The sequence below is a fragment of the Nicotiana sylvestris genome, chromosome 5 (assembly GCF_000393655.2).
Source record: "Nicotiana sylvestris chromosome 5, ASM39365v2, whole genome shotgun sequence".
NCBI classification, from domain to species: Eukaryota; Viridiplantae; Streptophyta; class Magnoliopsida; order Solanales; family Solanaceae; genus Nicotiana; species Nicotiana sylvestris.
This window is the reverse complement of record NC_091061.1, coordinates 138,911,174-138,934,423: the sequence shown is the minus strand read 5'-3', so window position 1 is coordinate 138,934,423 and position 23,250 is coordinate 138,911,174. Positions and strand designations below refer to the sequence as shown.

The window sequence follows — 23,250 nt, the reverse complement described above, 5'->3', positions numbered from 1 at the left end:
CCAATTGAATCAAACTTATGAACTTCAAGTTCTTAATTCTCCTCTAACGATCCAAAACGCACTTAAACTACTCGGATTGACGCCAAATTTTGTGGGCAAGTCTTAAATGTTATATTGGACCTGTACCGGGCTCCAAAACCAACATACGCGCTCGATACCCATGTGATCAATCATTATTTAGTTTCTTTAGATCCTTAGAATTTCAGTGTAACAATTTCTAATAAAAATTCATTACTCAGTCTATGGACCTCGAAATTCGATTTCGGGCATATGCCCAGGTCCCATATTTCCTACGGACCCTCCGGGACCGTCAAAATACGAATTTGGGTCTGTTTGCTAAAAATGTTGACCAAAGCTAAACTTAGCCTTTTAAGAAAATCTTATGGATTCAAATGTGCATGTTTCAACCCAATTTCTTCCAATTCCTGAACCAACCATCCCCGCGGGTCGTAAATAGTTAAAGTAAGTGCGAGAAGTTTTATTTAGGGGGACGAGGTTCTAAAAAGCAAAACGACCAGTCGGGTCATTACATTCTCAACCTCTTAAACAAGCATTCGTCCTCAAACGGACATAGTAAAGTACCTGAGGTTCTAAATAAATGTGGGTATCTACCCACATGTCCTCCTCCGACACCCAGGTCGCCTCCTCGACTGGTTGGTGGACCTTTACCGCCGAAATCCTCTTGGATCTTAACTAGCGATCATGTCTATCAATAATGGCAACTGGCTCCTCCTTGTAACCTAGGCTCTCATCCAACTGAATAGTACTAAAGTCCAACACATGGGACAAGTCGGCATGATACCTCTGAAGCATAGACACGTGAAAGACTGGGTGAACCCTCAATAAACTGGGGGGTAAAGAAAGCTCGTAAGAAACCTCCCCAACTCGTCTCAACACTTCAAATGGGATAATAATACACTTCATTGGCGAGACTTTCAAGAGGACTTTCTCGCCAACCATGAATGATACATCACGCGCCTTCTGATCCGCATAACTCTTCTGTCTGGACTGAGTTGTACGAAGCCTCTCCTGAATCAACTTTACCTTGTCCAAGGCATCTTGCACCAAATCTTTACCGTATAACTTAGCCTCACCAGGATCAAACCACCCGATAGGAGAGCGACACCGCCGACCGTATAAAGCCTCAAATGGAGCCATCTCAATGCTGGACTGATAGCTGTTGTTGTAAGCAAACTCTGCCAAAGGCAAGAACTGATCCCACTATCCTCCAAAGTCAATCACACATGCTTTAAGCATGTCTTCCAAGATCTGGATTGTTTGCTCTGACTGCCCGTCGGTCTATAGATGAAATGTTATGCTAAGCTCCACACGGGTCCCCAACTCACCCTGAACAGCTCTCCAGAAATGAGAAGTGAACTGAGGGCCTCTATCTGATATGATGGAAACAGGCACACCGTGCAACCAGACTGTCTCCCGAATGTAAATCTAAGACAGTCTCTCCGAAGTGTAAGTAGTCACAACCGGTGTAAAGTGTGCCGACTTGGTCAACCTATCCACGATGACCCACATTGCATCAAACTTCCGCAAGGTCCTGGGCAAGCCAACTACAAAATCCATAGTAATGCGCTCCCACTTCCACTCTAGTATAGGCATCTGCTGAAGTAGGCCACCCGGCCTCTAGTGCTCGTACTTGACCTACTGGCAATTCAAACACCTAACCACATACTCCACTATGTCTTTCTTCATCCTCCGCCACCAATAATGCTGCCTCAAGTCACGATACATCTTCGTAGCACCCGGATGAATGGAATACCGCGAACTGTGTGCCTCATCTAGTATCCTCTCCCTCAGGACACCAACATTAGGAACACATAGGTGACCCTGGAGTCGCAAAACACCATCATCACCAATAGAAACCTCCTTGGCACTACCCTGAAGCGTTGTCTCTCTAAGAACAACCAAATGTGGATCATCGAACTGTCGGGCCTTGATCTGCCCCAATAATGAAGATTGAGCAACAACGCACGCAAGAACTCGGCTGGGCTCTGAAATATTCAACCTCACAAGTCTGTTAGCCAAGGACTGGATGTCCAAAGCTAGTGGCCTCTCCTCTGTTGGAATGAATGCCAAGCTACCCACACTCTCTACTTTCCTGCTTAAGGCATGTACGACCACAATTGCCTTCCCAGGTGATAAAGAATGGTGATGTCATAATCCTTCAGCAACTCAAGCCATCTACGCTGCCTCAAATTGAGATCCCTCTGCTTAAACAAGTGCTGCAAGCTACGATGATCAGTATAAACCTCACATGATATCTCGTACAGATAATGCCTCCATATCTTAAGAGCATGAACAATCACGTCCAACTCCAAATCGTGCACAGGATAATTCTTCTCATGGATCTTCAGCTGACGTGAAGCATATGCAATAACTCGCCCTTCCTGCATCAATACACATCGCAATCCAACACGCGAAGTGTCACAATATATCGTATACATCCCTGAACCGGAAGGCAACACAAGAACTGGTGTTGTAGTCAAGGCTATTTTGAGCTTCTGAAAGCTCGCCTCACAATCATCGGACCAATGGAAAGGAGCACCCTTCTGGGTCAATCTAGTCAGAGGTGATGCAATAGATGGAAAACCCTGCACGAATCATCTGTAATAACCTGCTAACCCCAGGAAACTCCTGATCTTACTAAAGTAGGATGTGGCCAACTCTGAACTGCCTCAATTTTCTTGGGGTCCACCTTAATACCCTCCCCTAACACAATATGCCCCAAGAATGCCACTAACTCTAGTCAAAACTCACACTTGGAGAACTTAGCATATAGCTTCTGCTCTCGCAAGGTCTGAAGCACTACCCTCAAATGCTGCTCGTGCTGCCCTAGGCTACGGGAGTATATCAAGATGTCGTCAATGAAAACGATGACAATGTAATCAATATAAGGCCTGAACACTCTGTTCATCAAGTCCATAAATGTTGCTAGGGCATTAGTCAAGCCAAAGGACATCACCAGAACCTCATAATGGCCATATCTGGTCCGGAATGTAGTCTTCAGAACATTTGTGTCCCGAATCTTCAACTGGTGATACCCTGACCTCAAGTCGATCTTAGAGAACACCCTAGCACCCTGCAACTAGTCAAATAATTCATCGATACGAGGCAATGGATACTTGTTCTTGATGGTGACTTTGTTCAACTAGCGGTAATCAATTCACATCCGCATAGTCCCATCCCTCTTATTCACAATTAGCACTGGTGCACCCTAAGGTGATACACTTGGTCTAACAAATCCCTTTGCTAACAACTCCTCAAGCTGCTCCTTTAACTCCAACTCCTTCGGAGCCATTCGGTATGGTGGGATAGATACAGGTTGGGCGCCTGGAGACAAGTCAATACAGAAATCAATATCACGATCTGGTGGCATGCCAGAAAGATCAGAAGGAAACACATCGACGAACTCCCGACTACCGAAACTGAATCAATCATCGAAGACGCTACAATGATGTCCCAAACATAAGACAAATAAGCCAAACACCCCTTCCCGACCATTTGTCGAGCCTTTAGGAAAGAGATAACCCGGCTAGACGTATCAACTATGGAACCCTTACACTCCAACCCTGGCATCGCTAAAGTAACGGTCTTGGCATGGCAATCTAGGACGGCGTGATATGGATATGACCAATCCATGCCCAGGATGATCTCAAAATCGATCATATCTAGCAACAGGAGGTCTGCTCTAGTCTCTAAACCACAGAGTGTGACCACACAGAATCGGTAGATCCGATCCACAACCATAGAATCTCCCACAGGAGTGGACACATGAACAGGAGTGCCCAAGGGCTCAGGAGCAATAACCAAAACATGAGCAAACAGAGATGACACATACGAATAGGTAGACTCTGGATCAAATAATACCGAAGCATCTCTACCACAGATAGAAATAATACCTGTGATGACGGCATCTGAGGCCAATGAATCTGGCCTAGCCGGAAGGGCATAAAATCTAGTTGGAGCACCGGTTGGCTAACCTCCACCTGACTGAGTAGTAGCTGGCTGATCTTCCCTGCCTAGCCTCCACCTCTAGGACGACCCCTACCAGTCTGCCCTCCACCTCTAGGTGGCGGGGAAGCCGGTGCTGAAATCATAAGTTGCTGACCCTGCTGTACTACCTTACCTTGAAGCCTAGGGCAGTATTTCCTCATATGACCAAGGTCTCCGCACTCAAAACAACCCCGCGGTGCGGAGACCTGCTGCCCTAACGGCTAACCCTGATGGCATGTAGACCCACTGGAAGAAGCTTGAATAGCCGATGGACGGTATGAACTCTCCGGCATAACACTAAAATAAGAATCAGGAGAACCCTGAGGACCTGAATACCCACCGGAGAAACCCTGAATAGCTGGTGGGCGGTAAGAACTCTCTGCTATAACACTGAAATATGGATGCACCGGAGCACCCCGAGCAGGTGGTGATGTTGAATGTGGGGGCCTGCTGGGCTGTCCCCTCCCAAACTGACCTCTGCCTCTAACCGAGGCACCTCTAAACTCCCTGGAGAATCTAGCCCTCTTATCCTGCTACATCTGCTCCCTACCCCTCAGACGGTAGCACTCAATCCTCCGAGCAATCTCCACCACTAACTTATAAGGAGTCCTTATCTCCACCTCCCGGGCCATGTTGGCCATAATGCCAGAATGCAACCCTGCAACGAACCTCCGCTCCCTCCCTGCATCAGTAGAAAGTATCATTAATGCATGGCGGGATAACTTAGAAACCTCGCCTCACAGTCGGTCACCAACATCTGACCCTACTCTAGCTACTCGAACTGATACCGTAGCTCTTCCCTCTTAGAGGGTGGAATATACCTGTCCAGGAATAATTGTGTGAACTGACTCCAAGTGATGGGAGGAGAAACCTGCTAGCCTGCCAAGAACATAGGACTGCCACCATCTACAGGCCCTGCCCTCTAGCTGAAAAGTGGTGAAGTCAACCCATGCGACTCCAATATCCTCTTGTTATGCAGTCTGTCCCTGCACCTATCAATGAAGTCCTAAGCATCCTCATGATGCTCACCCCCAAAGACAGGAGGGTGAAGTCTAGTTCATTTATCCAACAGCTTCTGCGGGTCACCATCCGCAGCTGGTCTGGGATCGGGTATCACTGAAGCAACTGGTTGAGCCCCATCCGCGGGTAGTGCACCCAGAGTCTGATACACTACAGCTGCATGACCATGAGCCTGAGCAGTAGGGGTCTGTGCTCCCCCTCCTGCCTGTGATGTAGCTGGATCTACTGGAAATAAATCCATAAATCGTAGCATACGACCCATGACCTCCTGGAATCTCGATGCTGTCATAAAGTCCGCTAGGGTAGGCTCAGCTGCGGGCACCTCGCCCTGATCCTCAATAATAGGATCTCCTGCAGGATCTGCTAGTGGTGCTACTGGAATAGCTCTGAGGCACCCTCGTCCCCTTCCTCGGGCCAGTGCCCTCCCCCGGCCTCTGCCCCTAGCAATAGGGGAGAAGCCCCTCCCGGGTCTGGAACATCCGTCATGCGTGTCCTCACCATCTATGAGAGAATAGAAGAGAGAAATTTAGTGTACCATCCACTGCACGATAGGAAATGAATAAAGAGTAGTTTCCTAACACCATATAACCTCGCAAAGATAAATACAGACGTCTCTGTACCGATCCGCAAGACTCTATTAGGTTTGCCCATGACTTGAGAGACCTACGTGAATCTAGTGCTCTGATACCATGTTGTCACGACCTATTTCCATAATAGGTCATGATGGCGTCCAACACCGTTGTCAAGCAAGCCAACGTGGAAGTATTAGTAAATTCTTATTTTACTTACCCAAAACAGTTACAACATTTTTCTTAATTTGCAATTAAAAATAGGTGATAATATGCAACATTCAATAATAATTATACAACCCAAAAGAAACGTCTACTAATGTGTATGCCAAGATCTGGTGTCACAAGCTATGGGCAACTAGTATATACAAAAAAATACATCTGTCCTACTGTTTGAAACAGAATAGACAGTCGAAAGTAAGGAAGACTCCATCCAGTTGCGGGTCGGCACAGGAAGGGAAAGCAGCTCACCGTAGAAGTCTCGGACTATGATCAGGGACACGCACCGGTTTGATAGCCAGATGAACCTACCTCAGAGCCTGTACAATTAAGTACAGAAGCGTAGCATGAGTACATAAACAATATGTACCCAGTAAGTATCCCGTCTAATCTCGAAGAAGTAGAGATGAGAGGTCGACTTGATACCTACTAGGTCCAAATAATATAATATGATGTTATGCCAGGCATGATGGTTACAATATATAATAGTTGAAATAAAGATTTTTAAGTCATGTCATTTTAATACCCCAGTTAATCCTTTACAATTTAAATTATGTAATTGGCAGTTTATCAATAATAAATTCACATAAATATCATGTGCACGCTATGCCGAGGTCAACTGCCCAATCCAACATAAAAGAAATTGTGCACTGCCAGATGGCCGAATGGCGCGAACAATAGATGTATCTATTTCTACCGAGGCGATCGGCCCGATCCACAAATATCAATTATCAACAGAAAAATACAAGAAGGCACATTTTATATTCAAATAAACTCATACAAGTGTTCAATACAGCATATGTTCACTTATGTTCATTTTCAATTCTCTAGCATATCCTAAATGATAACATTAGCAAGAAGACATATAACATTTGCAGATATAGCATGACACGGGTCCTAAACTACCCGGACAATTAACATGATAGTAGCTACGCACGGACTCTCGTCACCTAGTGTGTACGTAGCCCCCGTATTTGCTAAAAATGTTGACCAAAGTCAAAATTAGCCTTTTAAGAAAATCTTAAGGATTCAAATGAGCATGTTTCAACCCAATTTCTTCCAATTCCCGAACTAATCATCCCCGCGGGTCGTAAATTAGTTAAAGCAAACGCGAGAAGTTTTATTTAGGGGGACGGGGTTCTAAAAAGCAAAATGACCAGTGGGTCATTACAAAGGTAGTCATGTTCGCGTCCGCATGCCCTGGCGTACCCTTCTGTACATTCTCTTTGGTGTTTCATTTGTATCGAAAATAGTTGTATTTTTTTCCTTTAGACAAATTACTTATAGTTAAATCTTAGAAGTTCGTGAATTGTGACTCCAGATTCTGGGTAGTTGTGTATAAATATTAAGGTTGGTTATATATTTCTGCACTCTTTTAACTTGTTATGGCTTAATTGTTGTTAATCACTGAAAGTTTTAAGAATTTGGCTTAATAATCTCTAATGTTGGCTTGCCTAGCAAGTGAAATGTTAGGCGACATCACGGTCCCAACAGTGAGAATTCTAGGTCGTGACAATTTGGTATCAGAGCACTAGGTTGCCTAGGTCTCACAATTCATGACCAGACTTGGTAGAGTCTCGGGGATACGGAGACGTCTGTACTTATCTCTCAGAGGCTATAGAGTTTAGGAACAATGTTACTTCTATTCTTCTCTGTCGTGTGATTTTGTCCTCTCGGTGCTAATCAAACTCTTATACTTTTGTTCTTTGGCAGATGGCGAGAACACGTTCTGCATCTTCAGCCGAGCAGCAGTCAGAGCCCCTAATGGTAGATCCTACGAGAGGCAGAGGATGAGGCTAAGGTCGTGCAAGAGGATAAGGTAGGGGCAGGGTTCAGCCTAGAGCTCGAGAAACAGCTCCAGCGGCGGAGCCTCAAGTAGAGTTTGATGAAGAGGCTCCAGCCAAGACCGTTCCAACAGGACCAACTCAGGTCCCAGAGGGGTTCATCGCATCCTATGCTACATGTTGCTTTGGCCCGTTTGGTGGGCCTGATGGAGAGTGTGGCCAGACTGGCACTTTTCCCATGGCACCAACTGTCTCTCAGGCTGGAGGAGGAGCACAGACTCCTGCTACTCACATCCTGGAGTAGGTGATTCCCCAGTATCAAACTCTAGCAGCTTAGCTAGTTGGAGTAGTTCAGCCAGTTGTTACGACATAGGCCTGTGATAGTCATGCTATGACTCCCGAGGGTTTGTTGAGATTGGACAAGTTCACCAAGATCTTTCCAATTCACAACAATGGTGCACCTTCTGAGGATCCCCAAGATTATCTTGACCGTTGCCATGAGGTGGTGCAGAACATGGGGATAGTGGAAACCAATTGGGTCAATTTTGCTATGTTTCATATGACTGGTTCTGCCAAAAGATGGTGGAATGACTTTGTATTGACCAGACCAGCTGGGTTGCCTGATTTTACTTGGGACCTGTTCTCTTAGATATTTCTTGAGAAGTTCTTTCATGTCACCTTGAGAGAGGACTATCACAGGCATTTCGAGCGTCTCCAGCGGGCCAGTATGACCGTCAATCAGTATGAGACCCATTTTGTGGATTTGGCCTGTCATGTTATTCTTTTGCTTCCCACCGAGAGAGAGAGAAAGGGTGAGGAGGTTTATTGACGGACTTGCCCAGCCTATCAGATTGTCGATAGCTAAGGAGACTGGGAGTGAGATTTGTTTTCAGACAGCTGCCAATGTTGCCAGGCGAGTTGAGATGGTGTTAACTTAGGGAAGTGGTCAGGGGTCTGACAAGAGGTCGCGTCACTCTGGTGGGTTTAGTGGGGCCTTATCTAGAGGCCGAGGTACTTTTGGCAGAGGCCATCCTCCCAGGTTGTTTCATTCAGCACTCCAGGCATCCCACGGTGCTTCAAGTGGTTGTGACCCTGATATGCATTATTCCGATCAGCTAGCCTATAGTGCACTACCAACTCCTATTAGTTCACCTCCACTCCAGAGTTTTCAGGGTGGCTACTCGGGCCGACAAGGTCAGTTCCAGGGTCATCAGTCACAACAGCGAGGTTCTGTAATACTTGTGGTGATCCGAGGCACATTGCTAGATTTTGCCCTCATGCCTCGTGCAGTTCTCAGCATTAGGGTTCTCGTGCCATAATCATCGCACTGGGTACTTCACCACCCACTCAGCCAGCTAGAGGTAAGGGTCAGGCAACCAGAGATTGTGGTCAGGCCATTAGAGGTGGAGGTCAGGCTCCTAGAGGTGGAGGCCATCCAACTAGGGCTCGTACTAGAGATGCAGTGCAGAGTGACGGGGCCCAGCCCCGATGTTATGCTTTTCTAGCCAGGCCTGAGGCTAAGTCTTCTGACGCTGTCATCATAGGTACGGTTTCAATTTGCAATAGAGATGTTTCAGTTCTATTTGATCCGGGTTCTATTTATTCGTATGTGTCCTCCTATTTTGCTTCATATTTGGGTATGCCCTGTGATTCTTTGAGTGCCCCCATGTATTTGTTCACACCTGTGGGAGATGCTATTGTAGTAGACCGCATTTATCGTTCGTGTGTGGTTACCATTGGGAGTCTTGAGACTAGTGTGGACCTTTTTCTTCTTGACATGGTAGACTTTGATGTTATATTAGGTATGGATTGGTTGTCACCTTATCATGCTATATTGGATTGTCATGCCAAGACGGTGGCCTTAGCCTTGTCGGGGTTGCCATTGGAGTGGAGAGGGACTCTAGGTCATTCTACCAGCAGGTTATCTCTTATATTAAGGCTCAACGTATGGCCGAGAAGGGTTGTCTAGCTTATTTGGCTTATGTCCGCAATTCTAGTGTGGAGGCTCCCTCCATGGATTCTGTACCAGTTGTCCGAGAGTTTCCAGAGGTATTTCCTACAGACCTGTCGGGGATGCCACCCCACATGGATATTGACTTTTGTATTTACTTGGTTCCAGGCACTTACCCCATTTCTATTCCGTCATACCGTATGGCCCCGCCAGAGTTGAAAGAATTGAAAGAACAGTTGCAGGACTTACTTGATAAGGGCTTCATTAGGCCTAGTGTCTTGACCTAGGGTGCGCCCGTATTATTTGTGAAGAAGAAAATGGGTCGATAAGGATGTGTAAAGACTATCGGCAGTTGAACAAAGTCACTATCAAGAACAAATATCCATTGCCAAGGATAGATGACTTATTTGATCAACTTCAGGGTGCCAAGGTGTTTTCAAAGATCGATTTGAGGTCTGGCGACCATCAGTTGAGGATGAGGGCATTCAATGTCCCTAAGACAGCTTTTCGGACTCGATATGGGCACTATAAGTTCTTGGTGATGTCATTTGGTTTGACAAATGCCCCAGCAACATTTATGGATTTGATGAACTAGGTGTTCAAGCCTTACCTAGGTTCCTTTGTGATTGTGTTTATTGACGATATCTTGATCTACTCCCGTAGCCGAGAGGAGCACAAGCAGCATCTTCGGATCGTACTTCAGACTCTAAAAGATAGCAATTATATGCTAAGTTTTCAAAATGTTAGTTCTAGTTGACTCAGTCGCCTTCTTGGGGACATTTGTATCAGTAGAGGATATTCGGGTGGATCCTAAGAAGATTGAGGTCGGTCAGAACTGGCCTAGACCTACTTCAGCCACAGAGATCCGTAGTTTCTTGGGATTGGCAGGTTATTACCATCGGTTTGTGGAGGGATTTTTATCTATCGCAGCCTCGTTGACCAGGTTGACCCAGAAGGGTGCCCTGTTCGGATGGTCAGACGAGTGTGAGGCGAACTTTCAGAAGCTCAGGACGGATTTGACTACGGCACTGGTGTTGGTGTTGCCCACAGATTCAGGATGTTATACGGTATATTGTGATGCATCTCGTATTGGTCTGGTTGTGGTATTGATGTAGTGGTCAAGGTTATTGCATATGCTTCGCGATAGCTGAAGGTTCACGAGATGAATTACCTCGTTCATGATCTAGAGTTGGCAGCCATCGTTCATGCGTTGATGATTTGCAGGCATTATCTTTACGGCTTGCCATGTGAGGTATTCACGGATCATCGGAGCTTGTAATATTTGTTCAAGCAGAAGAAGCTCAATTTGAGGCAGATAAGGTGGTTGGAGCTATTGAAAGACTATGATATCACCATCTTGTATCATCCCGGGAAGGCCAATATAGTGGCCGATGCTTTGAGTAGGAAGCCAGCTAGTATGGGCAGCTTTACATACATTCCAGTCGCTGAGAGATCGCTTACATTAGATGTTTAGGCTTTGGCCAATCAGTTTGTGAGGTTGGATATTTCTGAGCCCAGCCGTGTTTTAGCTTGTACAGTCGCTCGGTCTTCTTTGTTTGAATGTAGCAGAGATTGGTAGTATGATGACCCTCATTTTCTCGTCCTTAGGGACACAGTGTGGCACGGTGGTGCCAAGAAGGTTACTGTTGGAGATGATGGAGTTTTGAGGATGCAGGGTCGTGTTTGTGTGCCTAATGTGGATGGACTTCGTGAATTGATTCTTGGGGAGGCCCATAGTTCCCGGTATTCTATTCATCCAAGCACCGCCAAGATGTATCAGAACTTGCGGCAGTATTATTGGTGGAGGAGAATGAAGAAAGATATAGATGCATATGTGTCTCGGTGTCTAAATTGTTAGCAGGTAAAGTGTGAGCATCAGATGCCTGGTGGTTTGCTTTAGAAGTTAGAGATTCTTGAGTGGAAGTGGGAGTGGATCACTATGGATTTCGTCGTTGGACTCCCACAGACTCAGAAGAAGTTCGATGTATTTTGGGTCATTGTGGACAGGCTGACCAAGTCATGCATTTCATTCATGTGGTAGTTACCTATTCTTTAGAGTTGTTGGCAGAGATTTATATCTGTGAGATCATTCATCTTCAAGATGTGTTCGTGTCTATCATTTCCGATTGAGGTACGCAGTTTATCTCGCATTTATGGAGGGCACTGTAGTGTGAGTTGGGCACGCGAGTAGAGCTGAGCATAGCATTTCCTCCTCATACGGACGGGTAATCCGAGCGCACAATTCAGATATTAGAGGATATGCTCTGCGCTTGTACTATAGACTTCGGAGGTTTGTGGGATCAGTTCTTGCCGCTAGCGGAGTTTACCTACAACAATAATTATCAATCGAGCATTCAAATAGACCGTATGAGACATTATATGGTAGGCGGTGCCGATCACCAGTCAGATGGTTTGAACCGGGGGAGGCTTGGTTGTTGGATACAAGTTAGTACAGGATGCCTTGGATAAGGCCAAGATTATTCAGGATCGACTTCATACAGCTCAGTCCAGGCAAAAGAGTTATGCCGACCGTAGGGTTCGTGATGTTGTATTCATGGTCTGAGAGAGAGAGTGTTGCTTCGGTTATCACCCATGAAGGGTGTGATGAGGTTTGGAAAGAAGGCCAAGTTGAGCCTTAGGTATATCGGACCTTTTGAGATCCTTGAGCGAGCGGGAGAGGTGACCTATAGACTTGCGTTGCCACCTGGTTTATCAGCAGTCCATCCAGTGATCCATGTGTCTATGCTCCGGAAGTATCACGGCGATCCATCCCACGTGTTAGACTTCAGCATTGTCCAGTTGGACAAGGATTTGACCTACGAGGAGGAGCTGGTAGCTATTCTAGACCGGCAGGTTTGTCAGTTGAGATCGAAGAGTTATCCTTCAGTTCGAGTGCAGTGGAGAGGTCATCCTGTTGAGTCAGCTACTTGGGAGTCCGAGTCTGATATGCGAAGTAGATATCCCCACCTTTTCACCAACTCATGTACTTTTCTATGTCCGTTCGAGGACGAACGATTGTTTTAGTGGTGGCAGTCCGAACATGTTTCCGGAAAGCTTTTATGTTGAAAGATTGATAAAAATAAAAAAAAATTGCCATAAAGTTAATTTTAGTTGACTTTGGTCAACGTTTTGTCTAAATAGATCCGGAGCCATATTTTGACGGTCTCGGTAGATCCGTATTGAAATATGGGACCTGGGCGTATTCCCGAAATCAAAATCGAAGGTCCCTAGCTCGAGTTATGAATTTTTATTGAAAATTAAAAGTCTGAAAATTCAATGGTTTTAAGAATTGATTGATGTTTGGCCTTGTTGATATCGGGTCTATATTTTGGTTCCGGAGCCCTGTACACGTCCAATATAATATTTATGACTTGTCTGTGAAATTTGGTGAGAAACAGAATTGGTTTGAGGTGATTCGGACATTCAGTTGAGAAATTAGAAGTTTCAAAATTTTCTTGAAAATTTCATTTCATTTGGTGCTAAATTCATAGTTCTAGGTGTTATTTTGGCGATTGGATCGCGCGAGCAACTTTGTATGATATTTTAAGACTTATGTGCATGTTTGATTTGGAGCCATGATGGCTCAGGTGAGTTTCGGATAGGCTACAGAGTGAAAAATAGGACTTAGAACATTGTTGGTGTTTAAGTTGCTGGTGTAGTCTGATCTCGCAAATGCGAGATCAGGTATCGCATTTGCGACCTCTGCAGGTTCCACATTTGCGAGATATTTCTTGCATTTGAGAGGAGTAGCTAGGCCATACAGTCTTTGCAATTGCGAAACAATTTTCGCATTTGCGAAGTAAACCTGGGAAGGGCAGTGATCGCAAATGCGATCCTAGAGTCGCAATTGCGGAGGTCCATGTTTGCATTTGCGAAGGCAGTAGAGGTGTGAAGGATTTCACATTTGCGATGGTCCCTTCTCATTTGCGGGCTTCGCATTTGCAAAGCCCAAGTCGCATTTGCAACATCTGCAGCTGTGTAAAAGTGATCTAGACGGGATTTTTCTCCCATTCTTCAAATTTTCAAAACCTTAAACACATGAGGCGATTTTCCAAAGATCTTTTCTTTCCCAAATCATAGGTAAGTGATTCTAAACTAGTTTCTTTCAATCTTTCACTACATTTTTCAAGATTTCAACCTAGAATCAAAGGCTTTCATGGTGGAATTGAGGATTTATGGGTAGAAACTAGGGATTTCAAAAATTGAGGATTTAGACCTCAAATTGAGGTTGGATTCCAAAATCAGTTATATATCCGGGCTTGGGGGTGAATGGGTAATTGTATTTTTGTCTAAATTTCGGGTTTGGACCAAGCGGATCCGGGTGTTGACTTTTTCAAAAATGGCCTAAATTGAATCCTTTGCTAATGTGGGTAGATCCTAAGGCTTAAATTGAATCGTTTTGTTAGTAATTTGCTAGATTCTATTGGTCCAAAGGATTGTGTGAAGGGAAAAGTTGTGGTTGAGCTTTGAGTTTGGCCGTTGGAGCGAGGTAAGTGTCGTGGTTAACCTTGGCTTGAGGGATTAGATCTTATTTGCCTATTTGCTACGTGTTTGAATGTTGAGTACAACGTATAGGTGAAGTGACGAGTACATATGCGTTGTTGTTGAGTTATAGCATGCGAGTGGGTCCTATTCTTGTAATTATTTCTTTTTTGATCATATTATCCATGTTTAGACTAGCTACTTGTTATGTTGAGCAATCTTATTATGTTTACGGACCTTGATATTGATTGAGCATTGACTCAAAGTTGAGGTTGATATTGTAGAATCAAATGTTGAAGTAAGACTTGTTGTTGTCATTTCTATCTCCCTGTTATTATTGTTCCTTTTTTTGGTAAGGGAGAGTGTTAATGCACGAAGGGTGATGTTGTGCCATGCTTTGTAAGTGATAATGCACAAAGGGTAATGTTGTGCCATATTGTGAGTGTTAATGCATGAAGGGTGATTCTGTGCCATATTATGAGCGAGTTAATGCACGAAGGGTGATGTCGTGTCGTTTCTATTGTTTCGTATGGTGAGGTTGAGAGTAAAAGCACGAAGGGTGGTGCCGTGCAGTTTCCTTTACTGTGTTTACTTGCTTCTATCTGTTTAAGGCGTATTGGTTGATCAAGTTCTTATCACTGCTTTGGTTCTTTATCTTGTGATCCCCTCAACATGTCCCCCTCCCAATATCACTTGTCCGATTTCTTTTATTGTTGTTATTGGTGTATATATATATTGCTATACTGCACAGGTTGGTTTTGTGGGTGTCTTGTCTTAGCCTCGTCTCTACTTTGTCGAGGTTAGGCTCGACACTTACCAGTATATGGGGTTGGTTGTACTGATACTGCACTCTGCACTTTTTGTGTAGATTTTGGTACCGGTTCGGGTTGATCCTGAGTCTAGCTGCTGGCTTCATCTGATCGGAGACCCAAGGTAGTCATGTTGGCATTCGCAGGCCCTGGCGTCCCCTTCTACACATTCTCTTTGTTGTTTCATGTGTATCGAAAATAGTTGTATTTTTTTTGTTCAGACAAATTACTTGTAGTTAAATCTTAGAAGTTCGTGATTTTGACTCCAGATTCTGAGTAGTTGTGTATAAATATTACGGTTGATTATGGATTTCCTCACTCTTTTAACATGTTATGGCTTAATTGTTGTTAATCACTGAAAGGTTTAAGAATTTGGCTTAATAATCTCTAATGTTGGCTTGCCTAGCAAGTGAAATGTTAGGCGCCATCACGGCCCCGACGGTGGTAATTTCGGGTCGTGACAAAGACACCTTGGAGACTACTGTTTTATTCAGAGATTGGATAAAACGGAGAGAAAAAACTTTGGTCTTCCAGAAATAATTCAAGAAGACGATGATGAATATAATGAAATACTATCTACCGGAGATGGCGGGGATGCAGACAAACAAATGCTACCAATTCCAACCGTAAAATCATGAAAAATTATTGAACAATTATGTAAATCATTCAAAAGAAATATGTAATTTTATTTACAAATGTTAAAATACAAATACTTATAACTTGTATTAGAAATTTAATATTTACATAAAATAAAATAAAGAACCCGTTTGGCCATAGATTTTGCCAAAATAAATTTAGGTTTTATTTGGCAAACACATGTTTGGCCATAGATTTTGCCTACATTTTGGCAAAATTCCAAATCCCAAATCCCAAATGGGCCAAAATATTACTATTACGTTTTTAAAAAATTACCCCAAAGTTTTGTATTTTATAAAAGAGCCCATCATTTATTATTTTATAACAATGTTGCTTCGTCTTCTCGGTCATCTGATAGTGTATCATGTAGTTCATTATAAAAATAATAATTTTATACCAAATTTATTTATGTTAAGGATTATGGTTTGCGATAATATAATGAATGTTATTGATAATGGTACTGTTGGGTATTTGTGATAGTTTTTAGAACTTGTGGATATAAGTCATGTTTCATGTTTTTCTAAAATAAATTTGGGAAATATGTTTTGAAAACAGATGTCCAAACACATTTTCATCTTCAAACCAAACTTCACCCAGATCATTTTTTCAAAAATAAATTGGGAATCTATGGCCAAACGCTTGCAAAATAAAGGCACTTCGTAGCTTTTTTATCCATTAAAGTTTGTTTGTATTTAAATATAATTTTTCTAAGTTTTAATTTAAAACTACCCCTAAGTATCACTACCGCACCCTTAGGACTGGTAGCAATAATGGTAGGGTACCAATAAATGTATCCTTACCCCTCCCCTTAACCATACCCATAAGAACTCAATACCCTTCCCTTAAGCAGCCCTAGTAGTTATATATGAAAATGTCCCGACAAAGTCACAAATGTTATAAAATAAAGACTGTAAACTAAAGACAAGTATATAGAGAAACTGATTTATTATTCGAATTCAAACTGATGTACATAATGAACTGAAATCTCTTCTATTTATAGAAGAAAGGAAGTTGTTGTGTAATCTGTTACTGCAAGCTGTTGTGTAAGCTGCTACTATACCAGATATGAATAATCTTCTACTGAGAGTAATGTTTATCCATAACGGAATACTGAAAGGATAAGCTTATTGTACCAGGTATAGATAATCTTCTACTAGGGGTAATGTTTATCCATAATGGAGTACTGAAAGATTAAGCTCATTATACCCGGTATGGATAATCTTCTACCGGGAGTAATGTTTATCCATAATGAAGTATCGAAAGGATAAACTTATTATACCCGGTATGGATAATCTTCTACCGGAAGTATTGTTTATCCATAACCGGGTACCGAAGTGATAAGCTTCTTCAGGAGGCTTATTTCCAATAGAGTATTAAATAGATAAACATATTTACGGCGGAGTCCCATATGGATAAGCTTCTTCAGGAAGCTTATTTACAACGGAGTACTAAATGAACATCCATAATATAATATATTCATAACACTCTCCCTTGGATGTTTATTAAAAGATAATGTGCCTCATTAAAACCTTATTAGAAAAAATCCCATGGGAAAAAATCCAGTGAAGGAAAAAGAGTACACATATTTAGTCATACGCATTGCTGGCTGCCTCATTAAAAACCTTATAAGTTAAACCTTGTGGGGAAAACCTTAGTAAGGGAAAAAAAAGTACAATGTGCATTTTACTCCCCCTGAAGAAAACCTTATTTCAAATATTTGAGTCTCCGCATTCCAATCTTTTTATACCATATTCTCAAAAGTTGAAGTTGGTAAAGACAATTTGTTGGATTGTCACTTGAACTAATTTGATGCACATCAATGTCACAATTTTCCTGAAGATCATATGTGTAGAATAATTCTGGTGAAATGTTCTTCGTTCTATCTCCTTTTATAAATCCCCCCTTTAATTGGGCTATGCATAAAACATTGTCTCTGTATAATATTGTGGGTCTTTTATCACATTTCAACCCACATATTTCTCGAATGAATCACTGATCTCAATCATATGCACTTCCTGCTTGCCGGTTTGAGATCGAGCTTTATGGGGATCGGATAAATAACCTGCATATGCATTACCAATACGATCTGCACCACTTTTGTTAGCATTAGCAAGATAAATAAATGCACCATCTATACCAAGATTGAGTATTTTAGGACCAAGGAGTTCCTCATCCTCTTCTAGAGGTTGGAACAGATCCTTATTCACTTCAAGTGATTGAATATCCATTGGTGTACTTAATGGGTACACTTTGTCCATGTAAAAGCATTTTTAAGACCCTTTCGGAGCTCTTCTGGAATTCCAATAAGATTTATGTCACCAACATAAACAGCAAGTGTAACAAATTCTGATGACATTTTCTTTATAAAAATACATGGACAAATAACATAATTTATGTAACTTTCTTTCAGCAAATATTCACTGAGGCGATTATATCACATGCGCCCAGATTGATTTAAAACGTATAAAGATATTTATAATTTGATCGAGTACATTTTTCGAGACTTTGAATTATATGTTTCAGGCATTTTAAATCCTTCAGGGATCTTCATATAGACTTACTCAAATGAGTCATATAGGTTATTCCTTGCATCTAAATGGCATGACATCTCCAAGTGCCTAGACTAAAGGTCTGATCCTCACAATCTTTTACAATATTGTGCAATATATTGTATCAAATATATCGTCGACGATCATTTTTTATCGGTTCCTAAGCAGTATAACTTGTTGAGATCTCATAACTTTCTTTATTTTCAGGTACCTGAACTTCTTCTGGAGTTTCATGAAATGTTATGTCGTGGGCTCTTCTAGAGCTCATTTCCTCCTCATTATGATCATTTTGATTATTTGCTCCTATCATTTTCAAAGATTGTTACCTTTGGAACAGATCGATTTACTACGCTTCATGCATGTAGTAAACTTTATCCTTCAAGGACTTTAATTTTAATAGGAGCATTTGCAGCTGAAATATGATATTTAATTTTGGATCAGCAAATGGTTCTGGCATTCGACTTGAATTATCTTCAAAGTGAGGATCATATTAATGATAATTCGATTCATATAACATATTTTTCAACTGTTTATTCCATCCCCCAAATATTAGAAAAACTAACATATATCCTCAATCATCTTTGGGAAACATATCTTTGTGTATTATGGTAGAGAAATTAATCATATACCACGCAACAAAAGATAGTAAAAACATTTGGTTTATGATCCTAAACCAATTGTGAAGGGCGGACTTATCATATATTGTTGGTCTGATGCATACAAGTGTTGCCATATGCAATTTAGAAAATCTTAGACCAACACATGAAGCTTTGTTCTCATAAGCAATGGTTTAGCCATTAATAAGAGGTATTCAATGCTAAACCAGCTTGGATATAAATCAGCATTATCAAGATGAACTGTCTTGATTTCATAATCTGAAAATTATGCTCTTAATCGAGAAAAGCAATTCCAAAAGCCAAACTGCAGGTTGACAATAACTACACATGTAACCATCTCATATAAGTGGTTCACATGATAGGTGAACCGGCCCATATTCACCTTTTATATATTTCAGTGTCAGGGGTCTTAGTCCCAACTTTAGCTAGTACAATCAATTTATTATGAGAACAAGCAACACATGATAATTCCTGAAAAATCTTCTAGTTCTTTAGTATATGCTTATCTGAATTCTCAAATAGCTCATTTTAAAATAGCAAATGAAAACTTCAAGTTTATCATGGCATGTGCTATCTCTTAGTAAACTTCTAGTTTACTATGGCATAAACTTTTGCTTTAGTAAACTTCTAGTTTACTGTGATACATGATGTAGTACAAATTAAAGAATAAGACGGGTAACTTCTCACATACATATTATTTTACCCCCTATGATTATGAAAACATGAAGATTATCAATCTTTCAATCATTTGTAGTCTCAATATGATAGCCATTTGTATTAGTAAACTTTATGTTTACTACAACATATGTGTTGACCATAATCATATAATATGAATGACATATTTGTATATAAGCACTTCGAGAGCCTTCATTTATTATCCACAATCTAATATTTATCGGGTACTACTGGTGTCATATATCCTCTAGGCAAACAGTTAGCTCTTCAGGAGTTGTTGATACATTTTATACTATCAAATATTGCTCAAATACTTCTGGTATCATGAGAGAAAATCACAATCAAATAAACAATGTAAAACAATTGTTTAAGCACACGAAAACTCCTCTTCATAATATTTTCATACTTCAGGAGGCAATTTCAATTGTGTTACTTCTTCAGGAGGAAATTTAAAATACGAAATATTGAGTATATATTCTCTCAATTATATTACCTCTTCTGGAGGTGAATTATAATATATTCACATCAAGAGCGCATTTATATTTACCCGACTTATTAATATTGTCACATTCACTTCTGGGAATGGATTAATACTATCAAAAGTTCTCATCCTTCAGGAAATCGAACATAATTATCTGGATGCGCATTAATTACATCAAATTGTGATGCTTCAACCTCTTTTTAAAATATTTACTACTTCAGGAGCAAATCAAGGTCTGCATTTAATATAGAGAATATTTATGCAGCTTATCTTCAATTATAACCATAGAAAGCCTAAATTATCACTTCTGGTGATCATAGGAATATAGCATTTCTGGTGGTTAACAAAATATAGTTACAATGAGATATACAAAATATAACCACTTCTGATGGTTGTATATTTCTTGCAAACTCTGCTAGAGTTTAAGTTGATCTAATAATGTTATCCATATTCTTCAAAATGACATAAATAAGATATATTATAGTAAACATTATTATCAAATCACAATTTTTCTTTATGTACAACAATTACATAACCATACTATCTATTACAAACAACAAAAATTAAAATATTTACATTTCTACAAATTCACCACTGATTACATGACTTGTTTCTCCTTCTGAGAGTGCAAGGTAATCAGCTACATCCATATGCATGAAGTCTAAGTTATCTTCAGAAATAAAATTTGCTTCAGCATTTTTCTCTGTCTTCTTTAGGGAGGCTTGATAAAACTCAACCAAGTGCTTTGGCGTACGGGAGATACGTGACTAGTGCCCTTGTCTTCCATATCTATAGCATGCATTTTTTGCATTTGGTGCTTGCACCGCTTCATGCTTTAGTTCCTCCCTTTTCCACTGCTGGTGGTGAGGAGGGTTCTTTGGTGCATTATTATTACCATGATTAAAATTTCTTCCTCGACCACGGCCATGACCACGACTGGAGCTATGACCTCTTCCACGTCTAGCTTGGTGGAAGTTCGTCTCATTCACTTCAGGGAATGGACAAGAACCAGTAGGTCGGCTTTCATGGTTTTTCATTAATAGCCGATTTTGTTGCTCGGCTATAAGAAGATGTGAGATAAGTTCAGAATACTTTTTAAATTTCATCTCTCGATATTGCTGCAGGAGCATATTCGAGGCATGAAAAGTGGTGAAAGTTTTCTCCAACATATCATGATCAGTAATATTATCACCACATAATTTCAATTGTGAAATAATTCTGAACATAGCAGAATTATATTCACTTATAGATTTAAAATCTTGTAGCCTTAGATGAGTCCAATCATAACGTGTCTGTGGAAGAACGACCATCTTCAGGTGATCATATCTATCTTTCTAATTATTCCACAATATGACCGGATCTTTAACAGTGAGATATTCTATTTTCAGTCCCACATCAAGGTGATGGCGTAGGAATATCATTGATTTGGCACGGTCTTGATTTGATGCCTGATTTTTATCCTTGATGATGTTTGTCAGACCCATCGCATCAAGATGAATTTCAGCATCAAACACCCAAGACATGTAGCTTTTACCTGATATATCCAGGGCTACAAATTCAAGTTTAGAAAGATTTGACATTATATAGAAAAAGAAAGTTCGTACATCAGATACTTTCAAAGTATTTGCTCGAGATGGCGGAGTCTCATGCTAATAACGTGTTATAAAATAAAGAATGTAAAGTAAAGACAAGTATAGAGAGAAACTGATATATTATTCGAATTCAAACTGATGTACATAATGAACTGAAATCTCTTCTATTTATAGAGGAAAGGAAACTACTGTGTAAGCTGCTACTATACCAGATATGGATAATCTTCTACTTAGAGTAATGTTTATCCATAACGGAGTACTGAAAGGATAAGCTCATTGTAACTGGTATAGATAATCTTTTACTAGGGGTAATGTTTATCCATAACGAAGGACTGAAAGAATAAGCTCATTATACCTATCGGGGGTAATGTTTATCCATAATGCAGTATCGAAAGGATAAACTTATTATACCCGGTATGGATAATCTTCTACCGGGATAATGTTTATCCATATCCGAGTACCAAAGTGATAAGCTTTTTCAAGAGGCTTATTTCCAATAGAGTACTAAATAGATAAATATATTTACGGCGGAGTCTCGTATGGATAAGCTTCTTCAGGAAACTTATTTACAACGGAGTAATAAATGAACATCCATAATATAATATATTCCTAACAACAAATTAAATTACAACGTGGGTCAAATAATGCCCCCCCCCCCCCCGCCCAACCCCCCCCCCCCCCTAACGAGTCTAAAACACTTTTGATGTTTTTTTGGACAAAAATTACTTTTATACTGCTTAAAAAAAGTTACATAAATGAGTAAAATGCAGTACTATACTGCGAACTACGTTAACGGAAATTAGTCCGTTAAAGTAAAATGCAGTATGGTACTGCGTTTTACTTTTAATTTTTTTTTTTAATTCGCAGTACCATACTGCGTTTTAATTTAATTTTTTTTTGTAATTCACAGTATAATACTGCATTTTATAAAGCTATTCGCAGTATTATACTACATTTTACTTAAAACGCAGTATAATACTGCGAACAACTTTATAAAATAAACCCCCTTTTCTTCTTCCTTGGACCACTGAACCGACGCCCCCCTCCTTTAAAAATTTCGTTTCTGCTGGTTCCCCCCTCCCCCACCCCGCGACAAACTTAAAAAAAAAAAAATTCGGCCCCACCCGACACTTAAAGAGCAAGGAGTGTAGGTCCCACATACAAGACAAGCTTTGGATTCTTTCTTTCGGGTGCAAAAAATCGATTTCAATCAAATTCAAAAAACTTAAATAAAGGTATTTCGATTTTGTTTATGTCGAAACTCGTATAGTACATGCATATTTGTATTGTTTAATGTGTTTCTATGTTAATTTGTGTTATGTTTGTGTTTAAATTTGTATCTTATTTATACCCAGATTGATTTATTAGCTTTGGTACAAAAAATTATTAAAATTTGATAAATTATTTGTATTGTAAAAAAAATAATATTATTTATTTTGTTTGTTGTTCATATTTGTATTTTATGTTAGTTGTTTTTATATGTAATATTGACCTTTTAGTGTAGTAAAATATAGAGCCTTTTAGTGTAGTAAAATATAGAGCCTTTTAGTATAATAAAATATAGAGCCTTTTAGCGTACTAAAATGTAGCGGTGCTACCGGGCCTCAAATATCGAGCCTGGAACCCATACATAATTATTCAGTCCAATTTTAAACATAATTAATTATTTAATTTATTAAGCTAACACACACAATTCTAAAAATGTTGAAATTAACACGCATAATAATTAAGGATAACTCGGTGCTACCGGGCCTCAAATATCGAGCCTGGAACCCATACATAATTATTCAGTCCAATTTTAAACATAATTAATTATTTAATTTATTAAGCTAACACACACAATTAATTTTGTTTAAAT

The 23,250-nt window shown here is 40.6% G+C and overlaps 1 protein-coding gene across 1 annotated transcript; it reads right to left on the bottom strand.

The window, feature by feature from the left end:
• Window positions 1-693: 693 nt before the first annotated feature.
• Window positions 694-4,914, bottom strand: LOC138869382 (uncharacterized). Its single transcript, XM_070146994.1, has 6 exons — window positions 4,830-4,914; window positions 4,546-4,690; window positions 3,242-3,440; window positions 1,681-1,953; window positions 1,347-1,391; window positions 694-1,221 (listed from the first exon to the last, which is right to left on the bottom strand). Exons 1-6 carry the CDS (start codon window positions 4,912-4,914, stop codon window positions 694-696), a joined length of 1,275 nt encoding a protein of 424 aa, XP_070003095.1.
• Window positions 4,915-23,250: the final 18,336 nt, after the last annotated feature.